Source organism: Amphiura filiformis, chromosome 2, assembly GCF_039555335.1.
Source record: "Amphiura filiformis chromosome 2, Afil_fr2py, whole genome shotgun sequence".
NCBI lineage: Eukaryota > Metazoa > Echinodermata > Ophiuroidea > Amphilepidida > Amphiuridae > Amphiura > Amphiura filiformis.
Genome location: NC_092629.1, coordinates 61,331,753 through 61,359,371, shown reverse-complemented (window position 1 = coordinate 61,359,371; position 27,619 = coordinate 61,331,753). Strand labels below are relative to the sequence as shown.

The 27,619-nt window shown below is 40.3% G+C and overlaps 1 protein-coding gene across 3 annotated transcripts in view; it reads left to right on the top strand.

The window, feature by feature from the left end:
* The window catches only part of LOC140146496 (Y+L amino acid transporter 2-like), a 79,689-nt gene that overhangs the window by 32,109 nt on the left and 19,961 nt on the right, over window positions 1–27,619 (top strand). For 2 of the 3 annotated variants that reach the window (XM_072168361.1, XM_072168360.1), the window contains exon 3: window positions 15,170–15,295. In XM_072168361.1, the coding sequence (XP_072024462.1) occupies window positions 15,170–15,295 (126 nt within the window). Of the gene's footprint in view, window positions 1–6,978; window positions 7,784–15,169; window positions 15,296–27,619 lie in introns of those variants that run through there. The other variant, XM_072168363.1, reaches the window with a different exon arrangement.

Here is a 27,619-nt window from a genome sequence, read left to right as displayed (position 1 = left end):
CATATTTCTCTTTCAGTGATTTGAAGAGGAAATTGGAAAGATTTTGACACTATTTCATGTAGTGATGCATGCAAGTGCATGAAGTCACCAATATTTGTAATGAAGTGGTGCTAAATCGTGTAGATGGTGATGGATTGCAGATGAGCTCAATTGTTTGATACGTGACAAGCAAACTCTAGACACCCCCCCACATTACTCAACATGTCATGTCATAGACCATATTCTTTAGGAGGATCTAGGCCTACGTTTTGCAAGCATAGCAAGATGGAGGAGGATCGACTATACACGATCAATTCTAAAACCATCAAGATCGTGTTTTTTATCTCGATGCTAAAACTAGTCTTACAGTAGCTTTAAATTTAAAAATGCAACTATGCTTGTTGCATCATGTAGCAGCAATATTCAAAGTTTTCTCTAACAAAAAATTAATCCTAAAAGTAAAATGCTGATGGGAAAGTTGGAAGATAAATGGATGATGCAAGGAGCAGCTGATCAAACAACACTGGGGTCTTTATCAATACCATACTTTAAAGGCTTTAAATTTCCTTCAAATTTTAAATTTGTCATTATATACTCAAAATGCTGAAATAATACAAATAATAAAAATCAGGTTTGAAAAAAATTAACCAAATTCATATTATAAGATCGTACATTATGACTTTAATGTGTATGTCAACTTAAATTTATAATTTATTTATTTTTAGCCCGTAATCTTGGCCTGTGTCTTCTATTGTAAATACTAAATATATAAATAAAAGTATACCTACAAATATTTTCTGATTGAAAACACCCACCTGAAGTGATTTTTATAAACGACAGGGTATTCATATCATTCACGTATATTTTATTGTGGATTTGTTTTACTCTATAGGCCTACTTTTTATTTCAGTATCATTAGGCTACCGCTAATGGGAAAATACGCACACGCGTGAAGTTATAATTTATAACAGAAAATAATTAAAAATTCCTTTAAGAAAGGAATGGGGCGCCCAATGTGAGCTTGATCGTGATGTGGTGAATTTCATGGTGTTTAGATTTGGTATTATTATCTCTTGCAAACCCGGTGACACCTCATTATAGAAATCAGACCTGTTGATAGGTTGTAAGAGGGGATAGCCTTTTCCAGGCACAAATTGCGCCATATATAAAGAAAGTGTTGCTACTTTGCAACACAATAAAAACTTAAATGCAAAATGAGATCCTGTAGGTAGGTGGCTCTCGAGGGGGCTTAAAAAACTAAATGCAAAATGAGGTTTTTAAAAAATATTGTTTTCTAGAGTCAAGATGCAGGTATCATTATTAAGCCTCATATCACTTATTTATTGTCGAATAAGTGCAGAGTAGGTTAGATATGAATATTAAATGTAAGACCAAAGTAGCTCAAAGCACATGTACTATACACCTGATCCGTGAACTTGTCTTTTTTAAAGACAAATTCTTGTTTAAAAGTAGTTCTTGTTTCTGTTGAAAAGACAATATTGATGTCTAAGATCTTAATAATATCACATTTTCATCAAAATGTACCAACTTTTAATGTGTTTGGTATCAATCTGGACTGGAATTGAATCATTCGCCAGATTCCGTTGATTACAGCAAAATTCATCCACAAATAAAAGTCATATTATTGGGTCACCATATTGTAAGTTTGGCAACTGTAGTTTGAGAATAACCACAATATGGATTTTATGGGAATTAACAAACAAAGGCCATCGGTTTAACCCCAATACATTTGTACATTCATTGAATGACTTTGAAACTTTGGGTACAAAAAACTCATACTCTGCAACTTTAGGTCAAATTTTGCACTATGATTGTTTAATTGAGGTTATTGGACTATGTCATTGAGGATTAGGCTATTGTGGTCCATAGTGTTGGTCACCGTCTATCGGGTTCTAAGAGGCGGTAAACTGGTTTTTAAACCAGTTTAAAAGCCTTACAAAGGTACAAAGGTCACGGTTTATTTGGTGTTTTTACAAATCCATTAATTTTGTCTTTAAAAATATACGCACACCATTTTATCCTGTGCATAACAGAAAACAATAATAAAATAAAATCCAAGCATATTGTGGTTTTATTTCTGAGCAAGGGCATAATTTTAGCAAAACAATTGTGGAGTAAATCTAGTAAGAGTGAAATCTACCAAAAAAACGTTGACAACGTAAAGAAAGCAGCAAGTTTAAAAAGCCCCACGTCGGCTCACTTTTTGAAACTTGGTCCCATTTGTAAAACGTACTGATTTCCTCGGACTGATTTAAACTTTATCATAATATTATCAACTTCAAACATTTCCAGATGTGTTATGTGTCTTTAATGTGCCGATGCGATATTAATTTGTAAGATCAGAAAGGTTATAATCTTGCTCTTACATGGTAAGCCAACATCCTATATATGTTTTGTTTTATAATATTAAATTCATGATTAATGATCGAATTAAATGAATAACAAGTAGGCATATTAATGCCAGTCATGCTATTATTAAAACGTTATAACTTGTTGGAAACGCTGTATTTTGTTTAAAAAAAATAAAATAAAAACGCCGATTTTGCTGTTGATGTTCAAAATGGGACCAAGTTTCAAAAAGTGAGCCGAGGTGGGGCTTTTAAACTTGCTGCTTTCTTTACGTTGTCAACGTTTTTTGGTAGATTTCCTTTCTTTTTATGAATGAAGCCGAGTAGCTCCAAGCTTGAAAAGTCATCCGTTACTGAAGTACTCCATAAGACGAATAAAGCGAAAAATAAAAGTTTGAATAATATTATCCTTGATTAATGACAATAAAAAATACGAGTATATGTAGCTATACCTATAACTAAAATGTACGTGGTTCTCTGTAGCCCTGCAGGCAATATAGTTGGATATCTCTATTGAGCGGCGGTTGTTGGCGGTCTTTCGCGGTTCGTGGTATTCCTTTATTCTTCAAGCCCTGTCCTCTATCGGGGCTAATTTATTGTTTAAGCTTGTTGGATATCCATATTTCATGCGGTATGTGGTTCTTTGTAGCCCTGCAAATCTAGTTGGATTTCCAAATTTTGCCGTTTATGGTTCTTTTTAGCCCTGCAGGCAATCTAGTTGGATATCTCTATTGAGGTGGTTGTTGGAGGTCTTTCGCGGTTCGTGGTTATAATTTTCCTTATCCTTCAAGCCTTGCCCTCTATCGAGGGCTAATTTATAGTTAAAACTTTTCGCGGTGTGTGGTTCTTTATAGCCCTGCGGGGCAATCTAGTTGGATATTTCTATTGAGCGGCAGTTTGTGGTTTTAATTTGTAGGATATCCATATTTCAAGATTTGTGGTTCCTGAGTCCTCGGGGGCAATCTAGCTGGATATCCAAATTTCGCGGTTTGTGGTTCTTTGTAGCCCTGCGGGAATCTAGTTGGATATCCTATTGAGCGGCGGTTGTCGGCGGTCTTTTGAGATTTGTGGTTTTAATTTTCCCTTTAATTTCGGGCCGCCCCCTCCTCTACATCCCGATGATGCTTTTCAATAATTTAAATTATACGGTGTCAACAATTACTATTACTTGGTATGATAATTTACCTTACCATGTTGACTTATATTGTTTGTTAAGGCAACTTTTGCGGTTCGTGGTTATAATTTCCCTAATCCTTCAAGCTTTGCCCTCTATCGAGGGCTAATTTATAATTAAAACTTGTTGGACATCCATATTTCATGGTGTATGGTTCTTTATAGCCCTGTGGGGCAATATAGTTGGATATCCAAATTTCGCGGTTTGTGGTTCTTTGTAGCCCTGTGGGGCAATTAGTTGAATATTTCTATTGAGCGGCAGTTGTTGGCGGTTTTTCGCGGTTTGTGGTTTTAATTTGCAGGATATCCATATTTCAAGATTTGTGGTTCCTGAGTCCTGCGGGGCAATCTAGCTGGATATCCAAATTTCGCGGTTTGTGGTTCTTTGTAGCACTGCGGGGCAATCTAGTTGGATATCCCTATTGAGCGGCGGTTGTCGGCGGTCTTTTGAGATTTAATTTTCCCTTTAATTTCGGGCCGCCCCTCCTCTACATCCCGAGGATGCTTTTCAATAATTTAAATGCGGTGTCAAAAATTACTATTCCTTGGTATGATAATTTATCTTACCATATTGACTTATATTGTTTGTTAAGTCAACTGGACGGGACAAAATATCCTGCTATGTAGACATTAATTTGTTGCTAAATTGACTTGGCATAATAATTTATTTCGCGAAAACGACATCATGTCGACTTAGCATAATAATTTATCTTGCCATGTTGACTTGCTTGTTCAGTTGTCTTGGCGAGATATTTTATATCGTCATGTTGACATAATGCTGATAATAAGTCGACATGGCAAGATAATTATCTTGTCAAGTTGTGTCACATAGACGCTTCCGTTACTATGTATGCTTGATAAATGTTATTTGGATATTTTTTTCCTGCTGGCCTTCCATACCAGCGAACAATTTTCCACACCTACAGAGTGTTTGTAATCAACCTACCGGGACGGTATGACAATTGTCATGTTCTACGATAGCTGACGATGGTCTCTGAATCGATTCAACAACCATTCATGTATATCACAATCATGTTTTATTGTCCTATTATCATGCGAATTTGCCCGTGGTAGGACAAAATATATTTAAATGAGAATAACAATGAGTAACGCGTCGTATTGCATACCCTATAATACCTGATCTAGTTTCTTGTGTTATTCAGATTTCTTGTGATCCTTGATGGTGTTGTATCACACTATGCTGTGTTTTTAAATAGGCTTTAACACAATAAACAATTTCCCTGAGAATCAAACAACTTGCTTTAATAAAAAAATAATATCACAATAGCACTGGATGTTTAAAATTATATTATCCTTGATTAATGACAATATATTGTTTAATAAAACATTGAAAAAAAAATCAGTTGGTCACCGGGTTTCGAACTCGGGATAGCGTATCTGGAGTCAAGCGCCCTAACCATTAGGCCACGGGCCTCTGCTGTAAATTACTGTGTCGAAATACAGCATTTATTATATAAATGGATGCGTCGTCCGATAAGAACAAAAGAATTGTGAAAAACTTGATTTTTTGGCGAATGGGGCTCAGAATTTGTATGTAGGGTATCCAGGAAACTGCTAGGGTATATTTGGAAGTGAATCTGAAAAAGTAGTGTGAAGGTGATAACCAGGTAGACCTGTAGCAGTGTCTAAAAAGTCTGGATCAGTATGATTTGCAACTCATTTTCGCTATGAAATACCGCGTGAAATGGAAGCAAAAATATTTGTTTATTACGAACAATGATTGACTGTAGGATTGGTGGCCCTTTTGGAATTAATGAGTTGTCACGATATTACACCTGGGACTGTAAATAACATTTAGCATGGTTTTAGATACATTTTGTACCCAGCGAAAAATAACATCGAACAATAGAAGTCAAGTGTTTTAATGTTAGCTGTAAATATAGTCTCGCGGGAGCATCTGTTATTAGTCTTCTTTATCAGTCTTTTTTTTAAAAACTTGCTGGTCACGGCTACCGCGTGACTCTAATTAGAAGCTTCTCACAAACTCATGCCTATATTGTGGGCCGCCTCCGTAGAGGGCGCCCCAAAAATGATGCAATGTGGGGCAGGTGCGATGTATCGGCAAGCAACAGTAGAATTTAAACCAATCCGGGAAACCAATTTGGTGCGATATTCCAAAAGCTCCAAAATAGAAGGAATAAACGGAAAGAAGATGATGCAACCCGCGTGGTAAAGCTATATGAAGAATCACAATAACGCTAATTAATGCGTTTAAGAAATTTCCCAAATTTATTTGGCGCGATGTTCAAAGAGGAGAAAGAAGCAAAATATGATGCAACCGCTGTGGTGAAATCTGAATTAATTTATTAATCATATTGAAAAGGAGAGCGAGAAAAAACCCTTTAGCCAGAGATGCTTCAGAAAATTAATTTGGCATGATTTTCACAGAGAGTACCGTACTTGTTCAGTGTTAAAATAGAGGCGAAAACGAAAGATGATGCAACTCCCATGCTGAAAACTTAACGAATCATTAACAGTTCGATCTCATTAATATTTAGAGATATTTGATCATTGTTTTGGGGGTGCGTAATATTTTGACGTGTAAGAGCAATATTATTATTGTTATTTCTGGGACACATGTAAGCGCAATTACTATTTCTGAGACATAATTACAGCACGTTCATATTTTTCATTGATAGTAATATTTGAAAGAAAGCGTATACTAATTTCAAATTCTATCTTTTGTGTATATAGTATTTTGCGTATACTTTGCTTTCGATCATTTTGGTTTTGTCACCACCAGATGATGGCGTAGTCCATTCATCCAATTCTCATCAGTCGGTAGTCGGTATACTCGCGGTATCGATTCAGAAAATATTTGGAATCGTGCATTTATATTTACAAAAGGGGTGTCTCATTTTAGTACATTTACTTTTGAAAACCGTTTTCTTTATACATACGTAAATATTTACCATATACTATTTAATACCACTACTAGTTGACAAGACTGACCTTAAAAACGATATCATTCATGCATTGTTATCAATTATTTGATCTGATTAAAAGGGTGTGTAGATAAATCATAATTATTAATGACTATATTTCTGAATGAAAGATTGACTGGCAAACAACATATTTCACATTCCGCAATTGCTAGGGATGTCACGATTCGAACGTGTTTTTTTTATCAATATTGAAAGTTACTTTTTGCGTGTTTATATAAAACACGTTCTTTAATTCATAATAATTGTGAAAATTGCTTAGTGTTTGTTTGAGTGTATAGTTCGGAATTATTTCGTCATAGAATGTTAACATTTTTGAACAATTTTGTGTTTATTTACTACACGAACCAGTACCCCTCACATTATGTCATACCCATATGTGAATGGTATGTTCTACTACGTCGTACCCTTGACCTGGATAATTGTGTACATGTGCTTCAAGGCCGTACATAAATATTATGTATACAGTGCTCATGCATGTACACACGTGTATCGTGTATGCAGTAAGTTCTAGCGCCACATGTAACCGCGCCAAATGATGGATAGCGAAATACCGTGGAGTCGTCTTGCCCGATCAGATTTGGATGATGTTGTTTATCACTGAATTTCGAATTGATTAGAACGATATCGCTCAGGTTTGAATAGTGCCATTAGTAGAAAACAGTCGTGGATGGTCAGAAGTTATTTTTCTTGTGAATTTCGTGAACAGTGAAGAAGACACAATGACAAAGGAGGAGGACAACGCGAATCAAGTTCCTTATGCTCAAGTCAGCAATGTCAGTCCAAATAACTCGCCGAGTGAAGCTCCAACATTACCATACACAGGCAAAGTCGGTGCTGGTGATTCTGGTCTACCGATAGAATCCATGAAAAATGCTGACACAATTGGACTTCAAAGAGAAATCGGACTTCTAAATGGAGTCACGATCATAGTGGGTTGTATCATCGGTTCCGGTATTTTTGTCTCACCTAAAAGTGTGCTAGAATATGCTGGTTCGGTGGGAATGTCAATGGTGGTATGGACTGTGTCAGGAGTGTTTTCTCTGATTGGAGCACTATGTTATGCAGAGCTTGGCACCACTATAATGAAAAGTGGTGGCGAATATTCGTACATTTTGGACGCATTTGGACCAGTTATGGCTTTCTTGTTGTTATGGGTGACTCTGATTATTATAAACCCAACCGGACAGGCCATCGTGGCATTGGTATTTGCGTTCTATTGCATCCAGCCGTTTTATCCTGATCCGGATTGTCCACCTCCGGATTTGTTTGTTCGTCTTGCAGCTGTGTCATGTATCAGTAAGTTAATGAATCATTATGCCATGTTGTAGCATTTCCTTAAAAATATAATTGAAGATCGAATCAAAAAGACTAGTTTGTGTCTGACGTCAGAGCAAAGGCGCGGCATGATTGGTTGCTGCCCTGTGCAGTACGGCATTTTTGGTCTGGTTGACGGGACGTCATATGCAAACTATATGCACCTTACATTGCGTACACGCTTACCGCTTAGTACACTACACAATGCTACATGGGCGCAACGCGCATGTTCCAGTTTGGCCAAGAAATACCGTACCGGTACTTAATTTGATTATAGTCAGTCTTCAATTGAAGTAGGCCCCTACTATGCCCTATTTCTTTTCCATAATAAATGTTAGCTTTTACTTTCAGGTATGTCCCCCTTTTAATTTTGAGCCGAACAACTCAAGGCATCTCAGGCATGTCGTTCAGTTTCAATTGTGTTACGGCACAATAAGCCCTTTCGTAATTTTGGAAAATTGCAACTGCGCATGCTCAGACATCGTCACACAGTTCTTCAACGAGAGATAAACACGAGGAGGCTGCAGTGCATTTCCAATGCAGTGAACTGTGCCGTTTGCATAAAAACATCTTGTACTGGAATTATGCCGATTATTTTGTCTTTATTTCTTCATGATACATTGTATTTGATTAAATATATTGATATCATGAAGAAATAAAGACAAAATAATTGGCAAAATCCCAGTACAAGATGTTTTTATGCAAACGCACAGTTCACCGCATTGAAATGTACAGTAGCCTCATCGTGTTATCTCAATTTATCGGCAAATATTACCCATGATGCACCATGATCTGAAATTGCGAATGGGCTTATCCTTTGATGTGTGTTGGCCCGCATCACGGCATGCCATATGTAGGCCTACATGTATGCGCTGTGTTTGCATCACGTATGTGTTAGACTAATATTTCCACCGTAAATAAAAAGGCGATTCCTGCATTTTATCTTGGATTTCAACAAAACTTATGTTCACAGCACCGATTTTTGCAGGGTATGTTAGTTTTTAAATTAAATGGAAATAACTGATTTAAAAAAAAACTATTGAGGGCATGCATCCTCAGCAAATGTTACAATGGCTTAAACGTTGTACATCATTGCATGTAACTTTATATTTATTTAAACTGCAGAGCATATTGTACAACTGTACAAGGACGGTGTGAAATTTTGATGATGTGCATGGAACAGCATGCAAAAGCTTGATGTGATGTTTGAACTGGTTTGCCGCGCAAGCGTGCAGACATAACATCCTTGTAGTTTACACAATTTATTTTAAAGCAGAAACTTGTGCATATAGGAGTCATTCCAGCCCAATTAAAAAACTATGCATGCAAGTTAAAACTAAGATAAGGCTGAAAGGGACAATTCTTACCGGTAATTCTGATTCACTTTGTTTTCTACTTCTGCCTCATCAAAGATTGTCAGTCTGTGTCAAGGCCAAAAATTTGTGTTTTTCTATGTGTGTTAAAGGGTGCATAGCCAGTTTGAAGTGAACTTGCTATATCTGCATTACATTGTATCCTATGACCATGATGAAACTTTCATCTTTTTCATGTTCTGCCAGGCGGCGGATGACATGATCGAGCCGGCAACTCTTGAAACCGCCCGGCTGTATGGCATTTTCCATATACTCGGTTAGTTTTGTGGGGTTCATTATCGAACCCCAACGGTTTTAGCTTGTATTTATATTATTTATCAACATAGGCCTATTTGTTTGTGATATTTCAAGCGTTTTAAAATTTCAAAATAATCCCATTCAATTACACGGTTGACGATGAAAATTTACTGAATTTAGGGACTGCACGTCATACACCACCTGTGTTTTGCAGTGCATAGTAGGCCTATTTTACACGGATAGAGAAAACACATTGCACTGCACAATGTGTCAACCAAATACAAAATCAATATTTACAAATAACAGATATCAATAAATAAATATTGATTACACACATGATGATGAATATTACTTCCACATTGTAATTGCATTTGATTCTTTTCCGGTGTTATTTACTAAGTACAAGTCCAAAGCTAGATACTTATTAGGTCACATAAGTTGGTACCCCGGGGTTGAATTGGTACCCCCAAAAGGTGGATTTGTCACATTTTCGGTGCCATATGTTGAATGGTTCCCTCATAAAAAAATGTTTTAAGCATAGCAGGGATGCACATTTGGGCTTAAATGAGAGCCTATTTATTGGTCTAAAAGTACCACAAACAAAAAAATAGATCCTGTACACCAATTAATTACAGCAGCTAATTAACTCTAATTAGTCAGGTTATGCACATTTCCTATGGGTGACTGCGTGTTACAAGTTTTTTCTTTGTAAAATATGTTTTAAGGCATAACAGGAATTCAAACAAAAACTTAAATGAAAGAATATTAATTTCTTCAAAAGAATCACAACCATTTCCATTAATCAGGGGCTTTAATTAATTATAGCCGTCACTTAATTACTCCTAATTAGTCAACTCAAAGAATGGAAGAAACTATGCAATTGTAGCCTACTGTATGCAAGCTTGATCTATTCTACAGTGCTGATTACTTTGACTCAAAATAAAGATGAGTTCTTGTTGTCCAATGCTGATCATACAGATATACTCTGTAGTATTTCTTTAAGTTTAATATACTTTATAGTGAAAGATTTTCATGAAGTCAAAAGTACATAAATACATAGTACACATTCTCATTAGTAGATGTATGTCGCAACAGAGCACACTTTTGCCAATTATCATCACCCTGTATGAAACATTGATAGCATTGTTAGATGGTGAAAGTGATTCAACAATTGCATGTAGTAGTCATGTGTACATATGTGAATATTCATTCTTGATTCTCTGTCTCTAGGTAAAGTGTACTTGAACATCGCCGTCATGTTTTGTACATATTATAGGCCATAACATGCAAGCTATATTTAGTCAGTAAATGTATAATTTTGACACACCCTATAATGTCAAGTACATGAAATCTGTGGAATTGACTTGAATACTATTATAAGCAATGCAAATATAACAAGAATTCAAGTGGTAGATTTAACTGTCAACATTTCTGCTGGGAATTTGGGCACTCAAGAATAGCATTTCACACAGTCTATGGTAAAATTTGGCACACCCTGTATAATAAGCAATCATTTTATCAGAGTTTCATGTCATATGAGCACATTCTGTTTTCAAACTATCATAATGCAGCATCAAAACTGAGATTTTAGTCAGTAATCTTAGGATATTGAGCTACTTCAGTGGGATTACATATTTTCATATAATATATTATGTTCGCTTTTTTGCTCACCCTGTATAGTGATCGTACAGATAATCAATTGATACAAATGTTTTATTTTTAGAAAGGGCAAACTGTGTACTTTCTTAAAATAAAAATGAATTTCAGGTACTACATACTGGGAAATGATGAGACTGGCATAATACTATTCAAATTTTTGTGTGAAATTATTTTGTTACACCCTATATTACCTATCGATCACCCTGTATATTCAAATGCTAACTAATGTATTGGCAATCCTTGAAACATAAGCTTTCCAGAAATGTATGGGTTTACATACTTTTCTTGAACCACATTTGAGATATAACCAAAAGAGTGCAAAAGGAGGTGATTTCAACCAAATTTCCAAATGTGCACCAATGGGGTACCAACTTTAAAAATGTGAGGGCCTTACTACTATTTAGTTTAAATACTTTAAAATTAAGACTAAGGAGTAAGGAAGTAATTTGAATATTCAACAGCGTATTCTGCATTGTAAGGGCTGTGACATTGACCTGGTTTAAAATTATAATGAACCTGCTCAACATTAACCCCCATGCTTTTTAGCCAGACACCTTTTTTTATCAGGAATTATTGAACCCCACCCTTTTGTGACCAAAGCTTACAACATTGTAGCTGTCATTCAAATTTTTAAGACTGAACATCATTGCTATCACAAATTTCATACATGTAGTCTCTTCCAGGTTCATTATCACTAGCAGTGTTCGAAATAAGTACTTATCCTCTTGTCCTCTTGTCCAAAAATCACTGGGGACAACCATATTGAGCTATGTACTTATCCCCTGGACAATCACTATATTTTACCTCCAAAAGTATGACACATATTGGGGACAACCAAAATGTATTGAGGACAAGAAGAATTCATGCTTTAGTTATCCTCGGGATAACCTCCAGATTTTCCTTATTTCGGACACTGATCACTAGCACCATCATTGTCTATTTTAGAGTCAGAATGATGCAGAATTTAACTCGTCTAACTTTAAATCTGAATGCGACATTATTGGCACAATTACTCACCCCACTGACAGTGAACTGTGCATCACCATTTTCAAACTTGTATTCATCATCAATCTTTGTTTTGTTTGGAAAAAATACATGGGTGACATCCTGAATCGATTGCGAAACAGTAAGTGCGCAAAGAAGAATGTCATTTAGTTGAAAATGATGGAATCATCGATCCTGTTTTAAATTAGACAATATTAAGTTGCAAACCTCCGCAAATTTTCTGAAATTAACCTTGAGCCGTACTAGCTGTTTCTTTCTTTCTTTGTTCTTAATTTCTTTCTGGTAATTTGGGACTTGAACACATGCATGCAGTGACCTTATACAAAAGTTGATCTCCGATTTGGGATCAAAGGTCATTAAGCGGTCACTTCCGGTCATTTATGAAATGCCTTAGCTAATCATATCAAATTTATGGCCAAGGTCATAAATGGATCACTAATGGTCATTTGCAAATAACTTAAATGCTATGTAACTCTTGCAAAAATTAAGTAGTATGGTAGGCCTACAGAGTTGTGACTTGCATATTGACCTTATAAATGCACACAAGTTAAAGGGGCAAATGTCATTTAGGGGTCATTCTGCTTGACAGTACGGCTACATGTAGGTTCTTTTCATTTGCAATTTACCTAGAAAATACTACTCATTTGTGTATTAATAATTTTTGGTAGCTTTCACAGAAATTCACACACTTCATATTTTGCTACCACACGTTTTGGAAACCCACCTTTTATACAGCAAAATTTAAACCCCCACCCTTTTTCACAATTTTTAGAATTTCAAACCTGCATGCTGTAGAATGTGTGCCGGACAAACAGTATGATAACAAGTTACTGAAAGAACAAAACAATAATCGGGAATGAAAATATAAAGGCATTGCAAATTGTTACAATAAAAATAGAAGAAAAGATAATGTAGGCCTACATGGTACATAGGCTTAATACCGTAATAGGCTTAAATTTCTTACAGTACAGTACCCGATACTTGATATTACTAAGATTTGCCGAAGACTGGTTAAAAGAACATTACCGAAGACTGGATAAGTTATAGCCTAATATTCTGCACAGTTCATTTCTTCAGATCAAGTACACATCACAAATATTGTCATCCTATCTGTTATCTGGATATTGCCATACTGTGTGAATCTGGTGCCTTCATTTCATTTTGACCAGACCAGGTCACTTCAATTATGGAAAGTGATGACTGGGCATGTCTGTGTCACAGCTGAAGAGAGTGACATTTCAACAGGATTTCAGAATTGCTATGAAGAGTGTAATTATGTGAAATAAAACATTACCGGTAATTAAATTTAGTAATATATTGTATAGGGCCTACTACAGACATTCTCAACAGGGTATGAATTTCGGCGAGAACCAAAGATTCTCGTAAACAGATTTGTGTGAATCAAAGTTGATTCTCGCAGACTTTTGTAATTTAGGCCTACACAGAAGTTGATTTGCAAGAAATCAAATGATATCTGCAAATTTATTCTGCAAGAATCAAAATTTATTCTCGCACTGTGAAACGAAATTCTGACCACTCACATGGATATTCGATAATACTGGTTGCAGTGCAATGTGAATAAAAATTTTATTAAAACTAAACTTGAGTTTGATTTCTTGAAATTATACATGTTCAATGTACAGACTAGACTGCATTCAACATTAGTCCTACAGGTAGTCGGGTACATTGTACAATTGTATAGGCCTACTGATCATAATAATATAGTGAATGGGTTGAAATTCCCCACACCCCTTTTAACACAGATGTTTGCAGTACATGTGTACAGCAGAATGTGTGTGCCCTTAAAATTTAGGTCAAGGTCATGTTGAAAAAATATCACTTGGAGCTCATACATAGCACACAACCATGGAATATTCTATGTACAATGTATCAATGTATATTGTGTCCCCACAGCCTAGATGCCCTCCTCATAGCGATCTAACCCTGCTCAATTCACAATAATATAACATCAACAGCATTGTCCACAGATTTACACACCAAAATGCACAGGTACAGAATTACGACCTGAAGAATAGAATTGACAAGTAATTTGTTTTGATATGTTTTGATCTCATCTAAAGTATCATTATCATAGGATATTATTCAATTTTACCCTCTGCGCGCAGAATACAATTTCAATCGGTCCCATCATCAAAATCAAAATTGGAAACTTGTGCATTTTTACACAAAATACATGTTCATTTATTTCATCAATTTAAAATCAACTGCAAACTAGGCTAGTGGTTCTTGAGGTATGGTACCAACTACCAATCAAGACTGGTATCTTTTTGTACTACATATTTCTAGCCATGTGCACAAAGAATTACACCATGATAATCAGAAGCAGTTGATACTTTTACCATCTGCTTAGCCAACTAATGCAGGAAGAATAATATTGGCAATATTGTTGCAAATGGCGGGAACTATTGTGGCGGGAAACTGCGCAATTACCCACGTAGTAGTTGAATGAAATCAGTGAAATACATGTAGTATTCACCATTGTTGAGCTTTATGGTCTGATGAACGTGAAGCGAAACAAATGCCATTGTTAAATCTGTTTATTTATAGTTGCCATTGATTCATAAATGAATGGGGAAATGCACTTTTATATAAAATTGTGCCACAATTCCAGATTTTCTCAGGAATTGGTTGCAGTTGAATAATGAAAAGACATCACTGAAGAAAACAACATGGTGGAGTGAATCAATTTAATTTGCATTCAATCAGTGTTTGCTATAAAATGAAGAAATTGCATTCTTAAGAAATGTTGCTGATGGGTCATAATTAGATTGTATTTTAATATGATCTTACATGTATGTACTAAACGTTTATTAATTGAGTTAATAAAGAGTTCTGAAGAACAAAGCTATCTTCTACATTGTACCAAGTGTTTGTTCAAAGTTTGATCCTCATTGGACCCAGATTCTCCAAACATTCTTTTGTATTATATGTATTTGATTGTAGGTCTTCACAGAAGAGTGGGCTTACAAAGAAAATTTCCATTGTTACAATACATGATTTATAGTGAGCTTAATATCATCACAGTAGCATGTGTAATTCATATTTTTATTTGATCTTTTGTCATTTTCTGCAGTGTTGCTAACCTTTGTTAACTGTTGGAGTGTACCATGGGCCACCAAAGTACAAGATGTCTTTACGGTAGCCAAAGTCCTGGCCCTCATTGTAATCATCGCATCAGGTCTAATATGGATATTCATGGGTAGGTAGTAGGTACAATCCACCTGCTTAGAGCGCAAAACTGTTAACTGCTAGGCTGCTTGGAGCACAAAAAGGTTAACAGCCTTTGTTTAACCTTAGCAGTTAACATTCTTGTGCGCTTATTGGAACGAATACGGTAATTAAATTTGCTATTAGTGTATGACTACCACATCCAAAAATACAAGAATCTCCCATTTTGGAAATGACATTTTTCATGGTGTTTTATTTGTCAAGTTAATCATATTATAATATAAAATGTCATAAAAGTACAGTTTTGTCAGCATAAAGTGTTGCATATTACAAAACCTTGAAATATACAAAATCTAGGCATTGGAAGTGTGTCTGATATTCGTGATAAGCAGGAAAATCTTACATAATTATTCCTTTTCCTTATTTGTGGCTATTTTTTGATAAAGAAATAGACAGACAAATTAAGATAAGCTGATATATGTATACTTTGTTTTTTAAGTGTCTCAATGTGGATAAGGCCAAAAAAAATGTTTGGTTGCCCTCAGAGACCAACCCAATAAATCAGAAATCTTGGGTCAGGATTTTTTTTTTCAATCACTTTTTTGTAAGAAACTTTAAATTTGGACAGTATCAAGGACATTTTATATTTTGTTATTCACTCATTTCATTTATTAACGGTCGCATGTCATGAATTGGTCATCTTTTGTGTAACATAATGTAAAATGAGAAAAATACCACCAATTTTGATTCAATTCAACACAATGAATACATTTGAGACCATTATAAGTATATATTTCTGGAAAGCTGATATTACAAGGATGCCAAATCAGCAAAGTATAACATCATAATACAGGGTGGAACAACAACAAAATATCTTTCTTGTCATGGTGAACCCCATACTTTGCTTTTCTGAAAGCTACATGTCTGTAGCTGAAAATAAATATGGATTCAGAAAGACATAGCATGGGTCCTTCAAACAAATTAGGAAGAAAGAGTTTCAGTGGTATCCCTTGCGTTAAACATACAATGTACAGGGTGGTCAAAAATTGTAAAATAATTTCACAATTTTTATGACATTTATCAATCAAAACTGACTCAGTACACCGGTCGATCTTACCGTTTCCGATGTTGATTAAGATACTTCTTGCATCGATCCCGAGATGCGGAAAAAAAAACAATAGTCATTTTGTCCCACATAAATGAATAAATAACAAAAACCCCGATCCCCGGTGGACTCACCCAAAAGGTGACGTCACACCATATGATCGCCCCTTATCCTCCTTGGTCTCCGACTGACACAGACGTGCCTATCGATTGTTCATAGCACTGTGTATCAATTTCTCGACCAAGGCGAGATATACGGTTGTAGTTTCACACCTTAGGTAAAACCAAACCGGTATTGTTCGGCTGAGGATAGTTTTGACGGCATTTTCTGGCGAAAAAGTGACAAAAAACGATCCAAAACTTAGCTACATATCGTGCCTCCGTTTGTATACGGGACACACGAGCAATTCAAAATGGCCGCTTCGTTGACGCCATTCATTTTGTTTCCCACGTAAAACAACCATTGCAGCCTGTAAGTTACAATAGATGTTTGTACATACACATTGTATTTCATGTACGGTAGGTTATTGTTGCTATGTTAGGGTGATTACTCTATCGTTATGTCTTCATTACCGTCCAATAAAGACGAGTTAATCAGATATTCATACGGTGGGGATTGGTAGGGACCCGTCTGACATTTTAGTAATAAAGTTAGCCAGTCCTTACTTTACCACTAACGTTAGCGACCAGCCTCCGTGCTCAGGTTTGCTTACTGGGCTTGAGTCGCGTGTTGGGGGGTAGTGCCCCCTCCCTTTCTCCTCGCTTCACCTCGGCCCTGTCGGGCTTGCCCTTCCCTGGTGACGGAGCGGGACCCACACCCGCTCTGTTTCACCCACAGGAGTGCTCACGATCTTCTAGATGTCTTTCTTTTGCTTAGGACTCTCCGAGTTCCAGCTTGACGATTGGGATAGGCTCCGTCATCGCCATAAGACGAAGAAGAAATCTACCAAGGGCACTGGTAAGGTCGACACGGTGGATTCTGCTGTGACAGCCCCTATGGGTCATGGCAGGTCTGCTTAAGGGGCTCCGGTCCCCGGACAAGCAGGCGGTTCCTTCGGGACTGCTAAGCGTCCAAAGGTTCAGCAGCCAGCGAAAGCACTGACTATACGTCGGAGCAAAGTAGCAGGCAGCAGAGCGGTAACCACCAGCGAAAACCCTAGCGGGTTTTGCAGCAGGAGGATACCAGTCGACACGGTAGATTCTGCTGTGACAGCCCCTATGGGTCATGGCAGGTCTGCTTAAGGGGGCTCCGGTCCCCGGACAAGCAGGCGGTTTCTTCCGGGGAATGCTAGCGCGTCCAAAGGCCCAGCAGCCAGCGAAAGCACTGACTATACGTCGGAGCAAAGTACATGTAGCAGGCAGCAGAGCGGTAACCACCAGCGAAAACCCTAGCGGGTTTTGTAGCAGGAGGATACCAGTCCTCTAGCGAAAATCCTCACGGGTTTTTAGCAGGAGGACACCCGTCTGTTGCAGGCATATCTACGGGCTCAAACAGCCACAGTAGTAGCCAGCGACGGGCAGCATGCAAGGGTACCCCAGGCTTGCCTGGGTTGAACCCTAGCATGCATGGGTTCAGCAGAGACGATACCGCTGCTAACGCTGTGGGTGTAGTCTTAGCAGAACCAACTGGGGTTGTCACACGGCAGCGTTCCATGGCGGGACCGCCGAGTGATACCCTGGGCCCTAGAATAGCTGCTGGCTGTCCACAGGGACTGGCTGGCGATTATTCAGGGGTTGGGCTCGCAGTCTCTCACGGGACAGCGACCCAGGTGCATTCGGTGGCAGCTACAAAGACGAGCCACGGCTTGACTTCAGTGGTAGCCGCTATGCACCCGCCCATAGCTGCCGTGAGTGGTCCGCCACACACAGCGACCTTGGGCGCAGCTCTAGAGGGTACAGTAAGTAGCTTGAACAGCCTAGCTGATCAACAACCCACTTATGCCCTCGAGAGCCAGCGGAGCGTGGGTGATCCATTACCGTCAATGGGTCAATTACCCTCTCTTGATCGATCACTGTCAAATCAACAGGGCATAGCTCCATTGATTGACGCTGCCTATTCAGGTGGCGAGGTGATTGATCGGGGGTATGCACGCTCAGCTACCCGTGGTACTAGGCAAGCTCCCTCTAGCCAAGGGACAGCCGGTATAGCGGGGTACCCATACCCACGGCTTGATCCCCTTGCGGGGAACGCAGTGAGGCATGGGTACAGTGGTACACAGCCGGAGCCCTCACGGGCACCTACGCTTAGTACCGCGCCCGGTACCACGCCAGCACACAGCTTGATCCCCAAACAGGGAACGCAGTGTGGCGAGGGTACAGCGGTCCACAGTTGGGAACCCTCACGGGTACCCACGCTGATACCGCACCGGTATCGCAGCACTCGCTTTAGTCGCCACAGTCTCTGTGGCAACAAGGGGGGGGGGAGGCGGTGCTGGTACTGCAGTACCATGGGGTTACCCTGGTGGCGGATCCTTTCAGGGTCAGCTGCCGGCTGGGTATGCCCCGCGTGGTACCCGCCGCAGGGTGTTTCTTCCACGGCCTAGCACCGTGGCAAGTGTCGCCTAGCGATGGCCACGCAGTACCAACATCAGCTGTTGACCAGGCCAGCCGGCATGGGGCTAACCCAGATCTTGATCAGGGTAGGCCCGTGCTGCTAGCGCTTAGGACGACGGCTGCGAGAGCATGCGGACCCAGTGGTGCCATGGCGGATACCTCAGGGTCTTGCGGGAGTACTCCCTCTTCTGCTGGCAGGTAGTCGGCGAGCCACACAGTGGTTATGCCTTCTTACCCGCTTTCAGATGCCCGTCCTCAGTTACCGTCCTCATCGGAGCATGATACGGATACTGTGGGCGAGGGAAAGGAGTCGGAAGCTGAGTCCGGTAGTGACATCACTACAATCTCCTCCCCCGCTGCCCCGCGAGGGGAGCAACAGCACTGATCTTCCTCCGGACACCCCCCTAAGGGGAGTCCATGGAGGAGGACCAGGGATCCTTTCAGTAGGATGCTCAGCTGCTGCTTCCTCACAGGGGGCGCCTGCACTCTCATTCCCGGCAAACCTCACGGGTAGATATCGTAGGGCTGTTGAGCTCAGTAGAGCTATGACGCCGCGTGCTTGCACGCTTCCTCTGCGTGTAACGCGGGAGGACCACGGGACCTACCTGAGGGGATCCGAGAGGGACCCAGATGTCGTCAAGCGTATCACGCTCAGACAGCATCTGAGCTCTTCCAGCGAGGTGAGCCTATTAGCGGTGCTAACAGCTAGCCTCAACGAGAGCTCCATGGGCCTAGCCCATAGGGTGTCCACTCAGCGCCCGGGGAGGGGCCTGCCACTCCAATCGCTCAACGCGATGGAAAGGCAGGGTCCTTTTTCTCTTTGGATGCTTCTGCGCCACGGTGGAGGACCGTGCAAAGAAGCTACCAACGGAGCACTCTGAAGAGGTCGGAAACTGCCCTTACCATGGGTAGGAGCTCCGACTTCAGCAGGCCGTGCACCACCAACAGTACCCGAGCCCACTACCTCTGCAGCACCCATTTCTGGGAGGCGCAAGGGTAGCACAGGAACAGCTGGCAAGCCCGAAGAAGAGCAAACGCTCTTCCAAGGGAAGCTAGGCAGAGCATTCCTGGGGGCTCAGCGGTTTTTCCACAGGGGATCTCCCAGTGGATCGACCGCTTATGGCTTTCACCCAGAGGTGGGAAACCATCTCTTTGAGCGCCTGGGTATGGTCAGTGGTGAGGGGGGGTGACAGACTGGCAACCGAGTCTCCCCACATTCGTCTGCACATTTCAGAGGTCCACAGTAGTTCCGTCAGACGGCCCCCAGCGTCTGGCACTACTGACAGGGATCACACAGCTTCTCACGGCGGGCGATTGTCCCGGTCTACCCCCGTTCTCTGGGTGATCTTGGAGCCATTGGCTCCAAGGAAGACCGGCGACGGGAGCCCCATCCGGAACCGCAGGCTGTTGAACACGCTCTTCAGGCCCAAGAGGTTCAGAATGGGGACTCTCGCCTCGGTGCTAGCCTGCCCCATCAGGGGCATGGGAACAACATCGCTAGATCTCTCGGACGCCTATCTGCATATGCCAATCGCCTCTCAAGATCGGAGGCATCTGCGCTTCTAGGTACAGGTTCAAAATTACCAGTTTTGATACCGGCCATCCGGCCTGTCCATCTCTCCCAGGGTGTTTAACACTCTTGGTCAGAGCGGTGGCAGCGTACCTGAAGCACAGGGGTGTCAACATCAGTTGCTACCTGGACGCTTTGGCTCATATACGGACGCACTCCACTGAAGACTACGGGTCTCATGGGGTTGATAGTCCGTGGGGTGCGGGACCCTGGATTTTTGATCAGCTCAAAAAGTCCAGCGTGGTCCCGACGCAGACACCACTATTTGTAGGGGCCCAGATCACCCTCACGGAGGGGTTCGCGTGCTCTCACCCGAGCGGGTGATTTAACATGGTGCGGTGTGCCTGACTCTTGGCCGAGTCTCGGGCAAAACCCGCTGTGGCATGGATGAAGGTGGTAGGCCTAATGGCCAGTATGGTAGACCTCGTACTGTACTGCCGCTTTCTACGTTAGGCTTACCCAACTACACCTTCTAGCCTGCTTGCAGGCCCAGTCGTCACCAATATCCCTCGCGGTTCCGTTGTCGGAGATCGCGAGAGGAACTCTGGTGGTGGACCCATCAGCCCAATTTGACCCAGGGTGTCAGGTTTCCTGCACCCCGGTATGTCACGTAGTGACGACCATAGCGCAAAACGGGGCTGGGGGTCCACATCCACGGAGACTCCGCTCGGCCTATGGGGGCCATAGAGACAGAGTTTCACATCAACCTCCCTCGCTTACGAGGAGGTGATCGTGGAATCACATACCGTTGTCCTGACGGATAACACAACTGTGGTAGCCTACCCCAACAGACAAGGGGACTCCGGGCCACCACGATTGAGCCTGCATGCACGACACCTGATAGGGTGGTGCAAGTTCAGGCAGATTACGATGAGAGCGATACACATCGCGGGCGTCACCAGCATCCTCGCGCACAATCTGTCACGAGGAAGGGTGTCGGGACCAGCTGAATGGTCCCTTGTTCGCAGGTCGCTCAGACGATCTTCAAGGGGATGTACCACCCCACGAAAGATCTGTTCGCATCTCATCGCAATCATCCACTGCCGGTGTACTGCTCAAGGGACGCGGACCCCCAAGCATGCACCGTGGACGCTCTGTCCATAGACTGGGGAGGGATGACAGCTTATGCAGTCCCTCCGATCTCACTACTCATGAGGGTGGTGGCCAAGATCGGGTGGGAAGACTGAATTGTCATTCTGCTAGCGGCAAGGCCGCTGGCACTCCCCGAGGTACCAGATCTACTCCGGATGCCCGGAGCGGAGGTACCCAGTCTATCACTAGAGCACCTGCAGTTACCTGCATGGCCCTTACCAGTGAACACGCAGCGGAGGGATACTTTTCATCAGAAGCTGTTTTTTCATCGCCGGGCTAGACGGAAGTCTACCCTCCGTGACGTATAGCCAGAGTCTGGCTTCATACTATGCTTGGTGCAATGAGACAAATAGCTCTCCCGTTAGAGCCTCTGTGCTGCTAGTTCCGGAGTTTTTGACAGAAAAGTTCCAAGCAAGACTTCAGCGGGCCACTGGGGCCAGCTATTCGTCAGCTGTCCTCTCCATTCACCGAGGTTTCGAGGCGGTCGACTATCATAGCCGATGGTTACCTTATTAGTCTACGCCTCGACGGTATGTTCAACGAGTGTCTACTAAAAGGAAAGTGATCCTCCTAAGGGATCCCAACACAGTCTTAGATTACTTTAAGGGTCACCCTTTTGACCTTCCGTCCAAAAGCGACGCTTAAATACGTAACTCTCAAGATGGCTTTCGGTTTGGCGTTGGCTTCGGACGGCGGTGCTGAGTTGCACACGGTCTCGAGGTTAGCTTCCGTGTTCACAAACACTGGAGCGACACTGTTTCGGGCGCTCTGTTCTCGTGACTACTGAACGGCGCGGTGCATACCGACATTCGTCCCCTCTCCAATCCCCAGGGTTGGGCAAGGTTCGGCTGAAGCCAAAGATAGGCTGGGGTGTCCGATAAGGCGCTGCAGCACTATTTCTTCCGAACACAAGCCTTGCGAGGACTCACGACCGCATTCATCACCCTTACAGAGCCTTTTCGGTCCAGCCGCTGTCGCAATGGCTGGTCCAGGTGTTGGTGGGGTCCGGGGATCGCGAAGGTTTCGCGTCCCACGACCCACTCGACTACGAGCTATCTCATCATCTTGGGTATACCGCTCGGTTGTCCCTTGAGGAGATCTAGCAGGCGGTGTCCCGAAGCCACCTTCGCCTCTTCTCTACGATACTTCCGCTTACGTTAGTAATCAGAGACGGGCGGGAGGTTTACCGACATTGTTCGGGCGATCATAATACGGTGGTGTACGGGTACCAGGTTTTCAGACTATACAGAATACTCAGCATGGTAAGAACCAGTGTCGCTATTCTTAACCACCAAACTTATTAAGTAAGGAGGTTTATGTCTGTGATCGCGTGGTCTTTTTTGTTTCTTTTTCGTTGGGGAAAATATTTCTGACCTCGCGAAAACCATCGTTACCCGCTCCCGATCCCTGATCAGATGCTGACCAATCTTGTACCTCCATCCGTCGGTTACTTGCTAGATCGATCTTTCAGATGTTGATGCAAGAAGTATCTTAATCAACATCGAACGGTAAGATCGACCGTGTACTGAGTCTAGTCCCAAACAGAAATGTTTGGTAGACTCATAACCGGTGCGATCTTACCTTCCGATGTTGATTATCCCGGACCCCGGCCACCCCCTACAAGTTTGGTCCGAGTAGGGGATCCCAAGTCGGATAAGGGTGTAAGAGAAAAAATATGACCTTTTTTCCTGTACTTTGACCTTGATTTGACCTTGTTGCCCACGTGACCGGGAGGCGAATTTGCATTGGAATTATACCCCCATATGTTGTCTACAAAATATCAAAAAATTGGAGGGGTAATATTTTTTGTTTTCTTGCTAGGCTTTCACAAAGCAAGCATGTAGGTGAAAACATGTGTATTTAATGCATGTACATATAGGCCTATACAATTTTGACCTATATTATAATAGTATCATGTGTACAGTATACTGAGCCTACATGCAAAATGACAGTTTTTCAACCACATGCTTGCTTTATGAAAGCCTAGCAAGAAAACAACAAATATTGCCCCTCCAATTTTTTGATATTTTGTAGACAACATATGGAGGTGCAATTCCAACGCAAATTCGCCTTGCAGTTACGTGGGCAACAAGGTCAAATTCAAGGTCAAAGTACAGAAAAAAAGGTCATATTTTTTCTCTTCTTCCTACACACTAAATGATAGTAGATTTGGATTCTTTGAGAGATTAGCTAAAAATGACACCAATTTCAGCTCAGTAGGACCTACAGTTACGGAGATATGGTCGCGACAATATTGATGGGCGCGCCATTTTTCGCCGAAATCGCGAAAAATGGGCGGGGCATAGCGTGAAAACCGTGACGTCCGATTAAGCTAAAATTTGAAATTTGAGCTTTGCCAGCCAAAATCACCCTGTATACCAATTTTGAACAAATTTGAAGGGGGTGAGGTGTAAAATCACATTTTTTTTGGGTGATTTGAGAAATAATGACCCCATAGTAAACACACTTCGTACAGTAACATACAGGGTAAACTGTCTTAATTAGCATTTAATTAGGTAATTTATTAGTTACAACTTTTGTTACAGTTGATATCTACAAAATGACACCAAACTTTCTACAATAGGTATTACACTTTAAGAATCAACCTAACTTGCAGTTGCAGTGTGAAGAAAGCGTTTTCATGTTACAGCTGCTCCCTTTTTGGGTGACCTATTTGTGTAGTGCGGCCAAAAGCATATTATTTTGCTTAAAAATAAGAAGTATTTCCATTTAAATTCTGTCCAAAAACACACAATTTTTTAATGTAAAATGATAAAGAATTTGTCAATACTACACACATGTAGCCTTTTCAAAATGGAGGAAGAGCCAATGAAAAAAACCCATCAACCTACCGACCCTCCAAATTTTTGTCTTGGAAGGTCAACCAAAATATTGCACATGTTCATGTAGGAGCGGAATGTCAAATTCTAAAATTGCATTTCCAAAATTTTGTACACGCATTCATGAACTATTTGTGGGGGGGGCACAATGCTGGGCTATTGTGTGTACCCCTGCCTACATGTACACAAATGTATGGTGGAAATGTAACAGAATCTGCAGCAGTTGGAATACTAGAGAGCATTTTGAATTCTATATATTTTGTCTCCTAGTAACTTCTGTGCAAACCCGACTACTAAGATAGAAAATATTCTGCTCGTAATGAAGGTGAATATAGCATTTTTGTACGGTCAAGCATGAAAGAGTTACGCACAAAATCATTTTTTGTCATCATTAATTAAAACTTCTTTCCCAAGCATGTGCAATTATGCTATATTGAGTTTTACAATCTAGCTATAGATCCTCGAGCAAAATCCTGTGCAAAAATCGGACAATTTGGTTGTGTGGTTTAGGAAATACAGGCCTTTGAAGGTCATAATTGGCCCATATGGTCGCATGTCATGAATTGGTCATCTTTTGTGTAACATAATGTAAAATGAGGAAAATATCACCAATTGTGATTCACTTCAACACAACTTTTAATGAATACATTTTAGACCATTAAAAGTATATATTTCTGGAAAGCCTATATTACAAAGATGCCAAATCAACAAAATATAAGATCATAATACAGGGTGGGTAAGAAATATACAGGGTGGAACATCAACAAAATTAGCATCTTTCTTGTCACAGCGAACCCCATATTTTTCTTTTCTGAAAGCTATGTAGCTCAAAATAAATATGGATTCAGAAAGACATTTCATGGGCCCGTCAAACAAATTAGGAAGAAAGAGTTTGGTATCCCTTGTGTTAAACATACAGGGTGGTCAAAAATTATAAAATAATTTTACAATTTCTATGACATTTATCAATCAAAACTTTTTTCCTCCATTTCTGACACTAAAACTAATAGCATAATTGAATTCCTCATCAAATTTCCTTAAAAATATGTGTACTTTTGAATAAACAGGTTGACTCGGGCCAAAGATGGGCCATTTAGAAATGTCAGAGCATTACGTGTACACTTTGTACAGTAACATATAGGAAAAACTGTCTTAATTAGCATTTAATTAGGCAATTAATTAGTTACATCTTTTGTTACAGTTGATCTACTATGAGGTAGATCTACAATCCAGGATGATATATGTGCAATTTGGGGTCCATGCTAGCTTTCTTTTTTAAGATACAAAGGTTTGAAGTTTGCCATATTTTCACAATTTTGTGTACAACCCTATATATATGGGGCTCCCCCGCCCCGGCTCCCCCATTGACACATCTTACATATTTAAGTATAAATCTCAAAGTAGTTGTCCAATTGACTTGGGTTTTTTTGTATTTGATAAAGAACATAATTATCTACAAAATGACACCAAACTTTCCACAATAGGTACTATACTTTTAGAATAAACCAAACTTGAAGTGTAAAAAAAGCGTTTTCATGTTACGGCTCCTCCATTTTTGGGTGACCAATTTGTGACATGCGACCATATAGCGCCCTCAACGGTGAAAATCACACATATTTACCTTATGACAAAAGAGTTATTTTTGATTTTGTGATTTCAGCCATTTTAAAAATGAAGAAAATATAGCAATCATGACCCTGGATTTTCAATATTTGCATAAAAGAACATTAAATAAACAAAAAACAATACATCCCATTTATTCCCATGCCTTCTTTAGCTTTATTCCCACAATTATCGCTCCATGAATATGCAAATTTATGACAAAATTAGGATTTCACTAAAAATGGGATAGGCCTAAAAATGGCCAATTTTGTGAATCTTTAAAAGGCTGTATCTTCGCAACGGATTGTCTGATTGAGTTGATTCAAATGGGTTTTTTTAAATTGATCATCATTTTGCAGAACGAACAATCCTGACAGAAAAATTAATTCCAGGGGTGGGTTTGAAATTTTTATGTGGCCACCCTACTATTTGTTTAATTTTGAATGTTTTTCAAGTAATAACAATTAGTAATAGTACATGAGTAGTGTGTTTGAGAACTTTAAAGATCATAGTGTGTTCAACTTGGAAGCTGTCGTGCAGCACATGTGTGACATTTAACTGAAGCATGTTTTCCTGAACTAAAAGTTCACAGTGCACCACGTGCAAGTCTAGTTTAGTGATACCAAATTACACATTGAATTTTGGTCTTATTCGTTGTGCATAATCCAAATTTTTCAGTCGCGAACAAGTTTCAATCATAAAGTTTTATTTGCGGTAGTGCCACACCTATTACCAGCAACACAATTACAATTTAGATCAATTTTGTAAACTGTAATCCTTCAAAACTTTATAAATTGTGAAATTAATAATAAATGAAAAGTTTTAGAGAGCAAGTTATCCAGGGCACCCATATGGCAAATGAGTTAATAAACCAGGAGAGGAGACAGTCATGTACTCATATTGCACACATCTTGTGCAGGATATAGATGATAATGATGATTAAATGTCATCACTGATTCACAGCTTACAAGTGAGGTGAGAATGAGATACACACACATCTACAATCAATCAATAGTGTTTACTACATTTTGTAGTAAGGGGGTACAAGCTTGCAGTCCATGCAGTAGTCAGAAAAATTTGAATAAAAATGCCTCAAAATCTGTAAAATTACGGCAGCCATCATATAACAGGGAAATGTTTCCCACCATTAGGCCAATAAAAAAAAATGTTGTGTTGCCCTCAATCGCCCGACCCTAAATCCTGGAAAATCAGGGTCGATTTTTTTTTTTTTTTTTAATGATGATTTTTACAGATTTAAAATTTAAATTTAAATTTAAATTAATATTTTATTGAGAGACTAGTCTTTAATTGATGTCTAACAGGTATCCAGAAGTCAAAATTGACAAATGTCTCCTAATTGAAGAAGTATTATTTAATATTTGAGGGGATTTTAAAAACTTAAGGTTTAAAAAAAAAACTAAATCCGACCGTCCTACCCAACTTTCCCATTTTCCCACTTGAGGGCAACACAACAATATATTTTTTTTTGGCCTTAGTCAGGTTGACATGATTTTCCAGCCAACATTTACAAAACCTGCGGCATTTTCTGGCACATCCAAGCAACAACACAACTAAAGTAATATTATTTACTACT